Here is a 12,893-nt window from a genome sequence, read left to right on the forward strand (position 1 = left end):
TACCAAGTTTCATAGTTCTGTGGCTATATAAGTGGATATGAACAAAGGAACCTGAGTGAAAAAAATACATCCATATATTTATACAGTGTGAGCACAGAACTGTCCATATCTGGACAGAACTGCAGTCATATGGAAGGGGAGGTTTGCTCTGTGAGAGATTAGCAAATTATTCTGGGTAGGTTCTGAGCAAACAGTATGGGACAAGGTGGAGGACTGGTAGAGATACACATTAAAAGGTCGTTGTAACAGTGAAAAAGTTTGGATGGAATTAGTATATTATGGATGTAACTAGTAATATTGGGGAGGGGGCTAGTAACAGATATACAAGCAGAAATACTGCGAAAACTAAGGCAACAAAACTCCCCATCATTTATTAAATTAGGGCAATAGGAGCTAGTGATATGTGTAGAAAAAGGACTTTGAGAGACACAACTCAACAGTCTGGGAAGATAAGACACTGCAGGCAGATTGACAAACGGGATCATAATACTATGTTCTATAGCCACATACTGAGATAGAGCTCTTACACACAAGGCAGCAGAGGAAAATACAGCCCAAACATTTAACATACAAGGCCGAAAAAGAAAAGTGAAACCAAAGAGAACAAACCAACATATGTCCTCCATTGAGGAGTTCAGCTGGTGTCCAAAATGAGCCCCTATTTGTCTGCATACGCGTTACATGACCTTAGGTACCACTGAAAGGCTAAGGAGAAATGCTCAAATTGTATAACCGCTTTGGAAAGAACTGATAGAAGCTGCCTACATTCTGCATGCAATTAGCTGTGCATGTTTGATTACATGTAGAATGTAGGCAGCTTCTATCAGTGCCTGGCGTCCTACTATGTGGTGCATGTCTGTGTCTGCAGAGGGGAAAGGAGTGTTGCAAGCAGGTCCAGTACTCCTAACACTAGATTTGAGACAACAATGGGAAGAAACACATATTAATTAGCAGATGTATCAAGAAACACATATTAATAGCAGATGTATCAAGAAACACATATTAATTAGCAGATGTATCAAGAAACACATATTAATTAGCAGATGTATCAAGAAACACATATTAATAGCAGATGTATCAAGGAAACTAAAGCACAGAGCTTTCGTAGTGCAGTGCTTGGCATATGTACTTAAATTGAAATTTCTTTCATCAGGAGTTGCTAGAACAGCTAGGAACTACCATAGTTATGTGGGACTTCAGTAGAGACACAATACAACTTTTTTTGTTAGTTTTACAACAGAGACATTTTATTTTAAAGTCTGGTGTGTTCTATGAACTGTTTTGCATAGTTTCTTACAATGAACTCTTTTATCTCCAACAGGCAGAGAGAAAGAACAGTGTCTTATATGATACCTGCAGACAGTGACTTTTGTGAGCAGCATCAGCCGAAGGCAGTCCACCACAAGAATAACTCAGTGAGGTGAGCCTGTCTGCATAAAGCGTGCAGAGGTGACTGGTGGGGTTCAGAGCCCAGCAAACTGATTGCTTAGGCACACTGCTGGAGAAACACAATTCATCTAAACGGGAAACAATACAGAGGAGCTGCTGTAAGCAGAGAACAGACTTCTGGAGGCATAACCTTCTGCTACGTGAGTTTCTGTTACATCTTGCAGTGTAAACACATTATAGTCCATTATTTTTATTATTCGCAGTTCAGGAGTTAGAATGACTGTCAGTGTCTGCCAACAGAGTCGTCTCACCATGCTAAAGCTGCTGCAGGCAGTTTTCTTTCTGTTACTCTTACAGCTTAGCTCTGCAGTTTCCAAAAAGAGCTGGCGCAGCAGTCGAGGGAGTCCCCAGCCTCGTCGAGGGAGCACACAACCCGCCTCAGGCCGGGAGAAGGGTGATACAGGTGGGGTAGCTGAGGAAAGCTTTTCACTGGATTTCACGGCTGTTGAAAGCAACATGGACGACTTCATGACTCAGGTCAAGAACCTGGCTCAGTCTTTGTATCCCTGCTCTGTCCAGAAACTTGATGAAAATATGAAATTACACTTCTTGGAGAATACTTCAGTCACCTGCAATGATGGCACCCCAGCTGGGTAAGTGTATAAGTGAACAAAATGTGGTAGGTACAGATTCAGTATGTGCTGGCAATTGTCAGTTTAATGAATAATTAACTGTAGGTGTGAAACAAAAAATGTTTTCCTTCTATGAGAAAACTATACAGATGTGTGTGACTCAGTTTAAGCAACTAGTTAGTGTAGTTTGTTGACAAAGTAAAGTGCAACTTGGCCATAACACTTTTTGACTGGAGACCTGAACAAAAAGGCTCCTAAATGCAAATTTAGATGTAACTTCTTCTGAAGCATACTATCTGCTCTTGTTTTAATAAAGGTTTAGATAAAAAGCTCAGAGAATACTAAACCATAAGTCCTGTATACCATGACCTTGTTTCTGCTGCAACCACTCACAACTGCCTTAAATCTACTACTGGCCCTTATCACCATCATTAATGTTATCACAACATAAATGCAACACAGATGATCATGTATGCTAGTTTTACTTAATTTCATTTCTTTACTGGGTCAGTCCTACTGGGCAGAAAGCTTCCCTTTTCAGAGGAGGTCTCTGGAGAAAAGCTTTAAAAAAATTCAACATTTACACAAAGAACACCGTAAACAGAAAAATGTATAAAATTTAAACAGAGAATGCTTAACTAATAGCGTCATATAATGAGCTACTTTGATTCTACATTTCTACTAAACATTTAATGCATATATCATTCACTTGCTCTGTACATATTAAGTATTTACCTTTATTGTTAGTTTATTTTATTTATTGTTTTATATGACATTTGTTAATTGGGTTGGTCCAACTGAGCTAGAAGCCCATTTTCAGTGGACACCCGAGGAGAAAAGCTCCAGGAAATTACATACAAAAAATAACAGAGAACAATAAAAAATGTACTTTAAGTTAAACAATATAGTAACAATAAAAATAAAACATGGAATATGCACAAAAAAGTTAAGCAAAAAAGAACTTCAGTAAACAAATAGAATGAGATAAATTTGACAGACTCTGGCAATTTCAAATATGCACAATTTGACAGAATCTGGCAATTTCAAATATGCACAATATGTACAACAGATGAAGTATGGAATGTATATATATATATATATATATATATATATATATATATATATATATGTATATTTAGTTGTAGTGGATACAAAGTAGTCACGGCACTACCTCCTGAGTGTAGCTACTTAGAAATGTGAGAAAGGCAGATTCATAAGAAAGGTATCCATAAAGTTATTAGAGAGGGAGAAAAGTAAGTTAAGGAAAGAGTGAAAAGGACATTGTTCCTTATTACATATACGCTTCTTGATTAAAAATCCTTTACTGTCATTTCATGGTTGTAAGTTTTTCTCTGTCATTGTTAGTGTTCATTTTTTTTTTCTGTTCATATCTGTAATATCCTCTGTTAACCGATGGGCCCAGGTCATGGCTGAAAATGGTCTGATGATCAACCCATCTACCCAGTTATCTACTGAAAATAAAATATAATAGTAGGAATTGCACATAATACAGTGCAGATGAAAGTTATCAATATCTGTCACACAGAATACAAAAATGGGAGAATTAATTTTAAAGAGCCTTAGTAGCTTATAGCACTGCCAGCCAATGACAAGCCTTCACTGAGTACAGTGCGGCTTGTAACGGCAGGAGAATGGTATCATTGTGGTCTGAAATATAACACACTGTACACGTAAGAAACAACTGCAGAGCTCCAGGTAAGCTCCTAGCTGAGGATTAATCTATAGTTATTTTCCTAGACTAACAGTAAGTTTTAGTGCATATACATAGGCAAAACACAATGGGAAATGTTCTGAAGCAATTGCTTCCTAAAAAGGCAAAGATCAGGTAAAAAATGAGAAAATACATAGATGTAGTCATATAAGTCCAGAACAGATGCATATTGTACTCTGAAATACATACTTATTTGAATAATGCTGTAGCAGTCAGAAGTGTGCCTATCCCACTACAAGAATGCCAATAGCTACTACCCTTCAGAAGGTATTAGGTTTAGATCTAAAAGTGGGTAGAATTGGCCTTCAGAAGGTAATGCATGCTACAGCACAGGGGAAAACTCCTATATACATTTTCCCCTGATTTACAACAGGTAGAGTGACATAAGGCCGCAGGGGATTTGATGATCTCTGGTTTTAGGTGAGGATCTATCAGTAAATACAGCTAGTCAGGTGTGCTGAAGAACACCAGAATTAAATGTGTAGAAAGTCTGAACATGTAGGGATTTGCATGTATTGAAACTCAACATCAAAATGGTGTAGAGCATGAAAGTATGACAGTTACAGTAGTAGCAGTTAACTGCTCACTGAAGATTGTTTGAATGTCAGGTGAAAGCCAGAGCACAGGCAAGGGTGGGGGAAACAGAACTCCAACTGTATTCATATTTTAGAAGTCCTGCTGGTCAAGTTTAGTCATAGAAACAGAGATGACTGCAGTGCACTGTCAAGGAATGGTGGAAGCCTGCAGCAAAAGAACTGTAAGCACATTAGCTACATACCACTTCCAGGCTGTATAAGTGGCAAAACTGCACAGAGGTAGTAACCAAAGGGAAGATAATTTGGCAGTGGTGTCAAGCTCATTATTACATAAAAAGGGTAACAAATGTATAATTTTTCACTAACATTATGGGATATCAGAAAATCAGGTTAGCTGTGTACAACTGACCTTCTGACATGCATCTTGAGATCTGAGACTTGCCGATTTGTCTGAACACTGGAGAGTGGGTTGGTTTTGAATGATTCACCCTTCAGTGTGGGTCAGTTTAGTTTTGAATGTCAGTACTCAGTCCTATTCTTATACCTGAAGTGAGAAATCTAGTGTTGCAATGGCCATCTTTACCTTTTTTTTTTGTTTTTTTACTATTTTGTCTGTTGTAGCCCTGCTGTCTGTCACCCCCAGTAACACATTTGGGCCCCTTATGGATTACTGCACATCAACTTGCCAGAGACCCCTCTTCCAGTGGAAAGATTTTCACAGAGACTGCAGCTTTGAGACTGCAGTGGAGATGACAGGCAGCCACCAGAAAGGCCACCCTCCTAGCAAGCTTCATATTTTTCCATAACCCCTTCCCCCAGATGGTATGGGTACATTATAAAACCAGGGCATGGTTGTTTTAGATGGAATTGAAACTTTTCAGAGAAGACGTAAGTGAAAAAATGCACTTCCATGTCTCTGAATATGAATATATGAGCAAAGCAGTCATGCAAAGCTGCCATAGAATTACTAATTAGTCATGCAGTCTGTTCCAAATTGAAACAAGCCTGCATCCATCTACTCAGCCTGCATCCATCTACTCACCTCACAGTAAACCACTAGCCATGGACATTTTCCTTACCTCCTATAATTTCGTTTTCACCATCTATCTCAACAGGTTGTCTCATTTCTCCAGCACCCTCTCAGTAAAGAAGCATGCCCTTTATTCTGATCAAATGTACAAACTGAATCCATTGTAACAGGGGTAGAAACAGAGGCTGTCATCTTAATCTGGTACAGATGATGAAAGTGATAGCATCAGATTTTTATATAGTATAACAACACATGTCCCTGTTAATGTGTGAAAGTGAAAATATCGTTGATTCAGCATTTCTGAGAACCATAATAATAGATGCCTCAGCTGATATAAACCACAGGGATTTGTGGTATGGGTAGTGTTACTACATCATGCCAGAAATAGAGACATCTGACAGATAAACCAAAAGAAATTTCTTCTATGGAAGGGCAGTCCCAAAATATGGGGCAGTGGAGTCTACAAACTAGAAAACTACACCAAGAGGCATTTCCCTGTATCATAAATCAAAAACAATGAGTAACAAGGTCACACAGACAAACCAATCAGTAAAGACTAAATGAAAAATCTGGCAAAGCTAGATTTTCCACTGTGGTTCCTTAAAAACCTCTTGTGTTAGAGGTAAAGTGGGATATATGCAAATGACCCCTTAAGGACATCAGGTGTTTCAGCTATATGGCAGTACTGAATACCCACAATTTTTTGCTTTAAGTCTGTTATAGACAAATTCAGGCCAATAAAGCCAAACCTCAGAAGCTGTACCATAAATCAGTTAAGATAGTGGGTGGTGCTCTTTTCATCTTCTTCTGGCTTTTCCCGGTTAGGGGTCGCCACAGCATATCACCTGTCCTCTCATGATTGGCAGTGGAGTTTTACAGTGTCGAGTTGCCATCCCGACGCCCAACCTTCCACAGAAGGCACACACATGCACGTGCTCACACCTAGGGCCAATTTAGAGTGTCCAATCCACCTACAGCATGTCTTTGGGATGTGGGAGGAAATCGGAGCACCCGGAGGAAACCCATGCAACCACAGGGAGGACATGCAGATTCCGCACAGAAGGCACCCCAGACGAGAATTGAACTGGAGAACCTCTTGCTGTGAGGCAGCAATGCTAACCGCTGCACCACTGTGACCGCTGTGTGTGGTGCTCTTTTCATAACAAGGGCTAATTCTACTATAACTGGAACAGAGTGCTCTGGTTAAACAGTGGAGAAAATGTTGTCAGTTTAACTAGAATGGAGTGTCTGTTGTCTGTTTTATGAATAATGTGGAGAAATGAAAAATAAACAATACTGCTTTAATGCTACCTGTTTTATTACCCAACCTATCTATTTTGTGGAACATACCATATTTTAATATTGTGAGTCCTCTGCTATGTGAGTGTTTTCTATCTATCTGTCTTGCTATCTGTCTAGTTAACATGCAGATAGTCAAGTGGCATTTAATTGATCCCCAACTCATCAATCCAATTTCATTGAGTCCCATTTAATCACCTATATGTATTGAAGAGTTGACTCCCCTCCCAGCCAAAGAGAATCATATTTCTGCCCATTCCTGAAATTTGCTGGTTCATGTGGTGCTTAAAGTATTGTGAATTGAATACTTTGTACTCAGATAATATGAGTTACTCACATACACACATTGTCAGTAGTGTCAGTAGGTCAAACTTTATCTACAAAAAGGCTGATATTGGAAGGCAAATGTGTGAGAGTGTAGCATTCAGAATACTCGAGTATGTGTTAGTGAAGGTAGATTAAGGTTAGGGTAAGGATTAGGGAATGGAATAGATGTTGATTTGTACTCGGTACTGGTATGTGTGATGTGTGTGTGTGTCTTAGTCAGTGGTGCTGTTACAAAAAAAATGTTTTATAATGCATAGGGCTGGGGTTAGGGTTAGTACATATGATTAAGGAGTGGACAGTTAAGCCAAATAGACTTCTGTAGTTCTTGTGTATTACAGGCTTGTGAGAAGTAACCATACCTCTCAACTGCACAGATTTTCACAGAAAGTCCAGATTTTGGCCTCATATTTTTGGCCCATTTTTCATATACTTGTGGTTTTCTGGCAAATTAGTGGTAAATCATTACATATTGCAGTTGGAAAATAATGACAGACATTTAAGTTTCAGACTTCATATCCTTCAACTTCCTAAGTTTAAAACACTTTAATTCAGCCAAACCCTTCAGTTCAAGCTGTTTTTATTCTTCCAACTTATACTGTGATGCAGTAGAAAACACTACTAGTCAGCCAAACTCTTCAGTCCAAGCTGTTTTTATTCTTCCAGCATACAAAGACACAGATTAAGCACTTTCATCCCCTAAACTGGGGACTTCATCAGAATCTGACTGCACTCCATAGTACAGCCTTTAAATACTGTTAAAAATGAGTGATGTCATCACCCTTCACAATCCTTTAAAGATACAACTACCTTAATGCTCAAATGAAATGCACTACAAACACATTTTGACACAAGAACATTTTAACAAACTTAATTTATAATCATTTATAAAAAATAACTTTTTTCAAATTCCAAGACATTCATCAAATGTAAACTTTAAAATTGTTTAAGATAAAAAATCAACCACATTTTATCCATTGACTTGCTTTAAAACATATGTTTTAAAGCAAGTCAATGGATAAATTGGGGTTGATTTATATATTATATATATATATATATATATATATATATATATATATACTGTGTAGTTGAACCAGTCCCCCCCCCCACACACACAAACTAAGATATTTAGTACTTATGAGGTAGCTTTCCTTGCTAATATTGGTTTTAAGGATACCATTTCATTGAGACCTGGTGCATGGGTCGCAGCTACTTTTATTTGTCACTTCATTTCCCTTTCCTCTATATAATTCCTGTGATTTCACGCTCTAGGATTTGGTCGTACTCGCTCAATACCAAATAAAAACTGAACAAAATTTGCACATACTATTGAATGTTTATATAGGGAATTATTTATATTTCTTGTAGCAATCTGGTACTGATGCTCGTATATTCTGTCCCTAAGATGCCTTTCTGTCTTGCTTATGTAGTAAGCTGGATAGGTTTTACAAGCTGCCAAATATATCACCCCTGATGTTTGACAATTTCCTTTTTCAAAGAAAACCTTGGACTTCAAAATGTTTATGCTGGGTTGCCATGTTCTTAGCTTGTATAAACTTGCGTTGTGCACAAGCACATCATCTTGTTGTACCACTATTACCCACTACCTGACTTTTGTTAGTTCAAATGCCCCTTTTAAACTGAGCCCAGTTTTATATACAAAAATGGGATCCTTCACAACAACTGAAAGTATTCTAGGGTTATTTTTAAGAATGGACCAATTGTTCTCAAAAATCTTTTTCACTTGTTTAACTTGTCCACAAAAGACATAATCATAGCCCTATGGAACTGTTTCTCCTCAATCTGTGTCTTTGTATGTTGGAAGAATAAAAACAGCTTGGACTGAAGAGTTTGGCTGACAAAGTTTTTCTTACTGCTTCACAGTGTATGTTTTGGACTTTTTTTACTTTACACTGTGGTTAATTTTGTTTTTTTTTTATTTGTGGTAACTTTCTAAGTTTGTAAGAGCAATATTTAAAAAATTGTCCCTATTTTTGGGCCTTTGCCCAACTATTGTTTATGGCTTTTTCCAGATTTCTTGATGTAAGAGGTTGCGAGGCATGGAAGTAACCTATGAGTAACATACACAAGCCGATGTCTTGCAACATATAGAGTAAATGCAAAATATTGTAACTTAATGATAATTTATTTTATATATAATTCTTGTGCAAATGTTTCTTCTGTCTGTCCCATTGACTTTGTTTGATTTTTACTAGTATATTCTTAGGAGATTTTCTGTCTAAGTCACCTCTGAAAATGGCTGCAGCACAGCTGGATTTACCTGGTTAAATAAGTAATAAATATTAACATAAATAACACAAAAAGAAGAAGAAAGATACACAAAAAGTAACAAAAGTATACTACTCAGCAACTTAGGAAGCCATGCAAGTATAGGATAACAAGTACACGCACAGAAACAAAATACACACACTAATATATATATATATATATATATATATATATATATATATATATATATATGTATCTTTTTATGAACTTACTGAACAAAACAGACTGGATTTTCCTCAGTCAGAGGTTCCAGCACATCTTGGGGAGCCTTAAGTGTTCCTAGGAGAATTACAAACCCTGTAGCATGTGATACTCACCCCAGTGTACCACATCCAAAATCATGACAATGGGAGCTGCTGGGAGGGAAGACATCTGTATAAACTGCTCAGTCTGTGTCATTCATCTCCTCTCACTCCATGCATTGGTGGCAGTACTGAGAGGCTCACCTCAGCATCAAGCTTTTCGCTCTATCATGAGGCTAAACCATTCAGAGAAATTTCATTTCCGCAGTCTGTAACACCATTTTCATTCCTTTGGTCACTACACACACCTAGTGACCATAAATTAAAATGGAAACACTGACTTACTGGTAAATGGATAGTTTTGCCCATTAAAAGGGTCTGCTTTACAACCATAGATTGGTTCACCTTTCACAAGTCTACTTCTGCTGTCCCACTCCACTTGCTATAACTCATGGATGAGACCCTACAGTACATAAATTCTTCCACTAACTCACTATTGAAGACAGGGATCTAGTCTTTTTTTTTCTTTGACAGTACACCAAACTCAGATTTAAAGGTGCTGATGGCCAACGCACTCAATTCACACTTAGCAGTGAAGAGCTTGATTATATGTTAGAAGTTAAAGTCAGATTAGGCCAAAAGGACATCACCTGTAAACAGCAGAGATGTCACCTTTAAATTGTCAAAGTGAATGTCTGCCCATTCCTGGATGCAATATAGCATCCTGTCCATGAAAATCATGCACAGGATTAATGACATAATGTACTCTTGGAGGAGCTCCACACCCAACTTGAACCAGTTTGACTTAAAACCAAATACTGACCCAGTACGGATTCCTCTATATTCAAATGAATAACTGTAAAATGAGTAATGTTTTGTCTATTTTCATATATAAGAACAAAATATTAGTCATAAAGAGCAAAAACTCTCTTAAATTATTTTTCATGGGTAGCATTCCCCCCTGCACTCCCCAGTTTGGGCCTTTGCTCTCCAAACCCCCTGGCTTAAATACATTAACTCCATAGTTGCACAGCAGTGGAGACAAGTGTAAATTGTGACAAACAATGTACAGTGGTCTTGCGCAACAAGCAGTCTTGCTGTGCCTAATGTACAAACAGTGTACAGTGGTCTTGCACAACAAGCAGTCCTGCTATGCCTGATGTAAAAGTATCATATTTTAATGAACTCTGGTAAAAGAAATTTGACTGAAATACAGATGAAGAAACACACCTTGATCCTGTGTAGGTCTACCCCCAGTGCTACCCCCAGTGCTCACCACATTTATTCAAGGACTTTGTAGTGCACAGCAGTGACCTCTGTACACATATTTCTGCACATGCGAGGGTGCACAGTACAAGTCTTCTCCAAATCTACAGAACAAATGTAGGCTGGATTAGTAAACTCCAGGGACATGTGACATACATGGGCAGGACTAAAGAATCTCTGTTCCTTCTGAATCCAAGGTGCGACTATTACCAAAGTCTCCCCTGTAGCACTCTGTCACTGGCTTTTGTAGGGAGGGGGAACAGTTTGATCACCATGCAGCTGGAGTACACCCTTTGTTACCCTTTTTTGAAGTTAAGACCAAAACCGCAGTCAGCCATGCAGTGTTATTGTGTACATCTTTTAAGTAATGTTAGAGATATATCAGTCACCATGTCTAATGCCTTCGACTACATCTGTAGGTGGATCTCATTCTTAACTGCAGCCTGACCACTACAAAGGCCCCTGACAGCTTCAGTGCATTCAGCTACAGTGATGGACCCAAACCCACCAAACTTCTCTGGCAGTGCCTCATGATAGGAGGGCATGTCCACCTTGTTAATCTGGATGTTCCTTTCATTCCCTTTCCAGTAGTGGCCAACACTTCTCTGGCCTAACTTAGCACAACCTGTCTGTTATCCTGTTTTCCCTCTTGAGTCAGTGAATAGTTTGCAAAACATCTTTGGAGCAACCCAATGGCCCTTTCCCATGACTTCCCCAAACAGTGACATTTATCCCTCTCATTAGCATAGGCAGTCACCATCGAAGAGACCTTCCTGGCACACCAGTATCTCTCAGATGAATCATCATGCCTCCATGGGTTTGTATGGATGGCCGCCAACTTCAAATTAGCAGCTTTCCTCACCATGGTGGTCCACTTGCAGTTGGTAGGGTTATGACCACATCAAGTACCCTATCACCACAGTTCTTTGCATGTACCTTGAACATGGTCTTGTATGTGCACTGACACATCTATAGTTCTTTGCTTGTACCTTGAATATGGTCTTGTATGTGACTGATGCATCTAAGTACCTCACCGCATTTGCAACACGATCATAGTCTTCTTGGAGGTATGACTTAAACTCATTTTTTTAAATTAATCCTTCGTTGACCAGGTTAATTCCACTAGGGTAGTGGCTTCTTTTCAGGGGAAGCCCAAGTTGGTATTCCTACTACTAGGGAAGACTTGACCACATCAGGAAACTTCCCCTCCTCTTTTCTATAGGTACTGCGGGGTCTTTTGCATCCACTTGAGCTATCACAAACTTAAACAAATTGGACCTTGGTTTAACGTGTCATAAAAAGGATGACTCTCACAGAGAAGCCTCCAACAGACATTCCCAGAAGGCCCTCGCTGCATTTGTCTTTCACCCAGGCCTGCCCAGTTGACAGCGTCTCCCATCATTAAGTACTAAGCAGTGAAAAGTGTGCCTGTCTGTTTACCTTAGCTTGGCTGACATGATCTTAAATCGTATCAATGACCTCTGGCCAAAGGTTTTCTGCACCAAGTGCACTTAATAACATCCATATTTTCAAACATGTTATTTGCTATGGACAGTCCATGACCAGCATAGACATCCAATAACAATTCTCTCTTTGAATTTAGACCCAAGAGTCTAGTTTTTCTAATTTTCCACACTAAGAATCTCTACCATTACCCATGAAAGCATTAAAGACACTAAGTAGAACTACAGAGTTGGTAAGCAGTACCCTGTAAAGCCTTGCCTACCCTCTCCAAAGAGTCTGAATTCTCCACATAAGTGCTTAAGAACAAACAAAATGCCATGAGTTTTATTCTCTGTCAGTTGTAACTGCAGTCAGACAACCCTCTCTTGCACTGTGAAACACTCCAGCTGTACTGCCCCCAACCAGGGCCTTGTGAGTGCATCACTGACACCTGTCCACAGTCTCTCACTAACACATGCCCTATGATCTCTTACTTACACTTGCCCATTATCATACTGACACCCACCCAGGTGACTCATGAGGGGCAGGACCACCTCTGATAGTGCAGTCTGTTTTTGTAACTCATATTGTGTTTAGAGGTGAGTTTGTTTATACAAGGATAGTACTTTCTCACCTTTGGCGCTAACTAAGACTTCTTCCTACCTGTGAGGTTATGTGGCACATCCATAAAGCATGCATTTTCTCCTCGAG

General features: G+C 39.0%; 1 protein-coding gene across 1 annotated transcript in view; it reads left to right on the forward strand.

Annotated features, from left to right (window-relative positions):
* The window catches only part of NOTUM (notum, palmitoleoyl-protein carboxylesterase), a 251,352-nt gene that overhangs the window by 5,804 nt on the left and 232,655 nt on the right, over positions 1-12,893 (forward strand). The window contains exon 2 of the mRNA XM_044068221.1: positions 1,322-2,042. Within this exon, the coding sequence (XP_043924156.1) occupies positions 1,666-2,042 (377 nt within the window). The 5' untranslated portion in view covers positions 1,322-1,665. The remainder of the gene's footprint in view (positions 1-1,321; positions 2,043-12,893) is intronic.

The sequence above is a fragment of the Protopterus annectens genome, chromosome 4.part0 (genome assembly GCF_019279795.1).
Source record: "Protopterus annectens isolate FY-2018-M chromosome 4.part0, PAN1.0, whole genome shotgun sequence".
Lineage (NCBI taxonomy): Eukaryota > Metazoa > Chordata > Ceratodontiformes > Protopteridae > Protopterus > Protopterus annectens.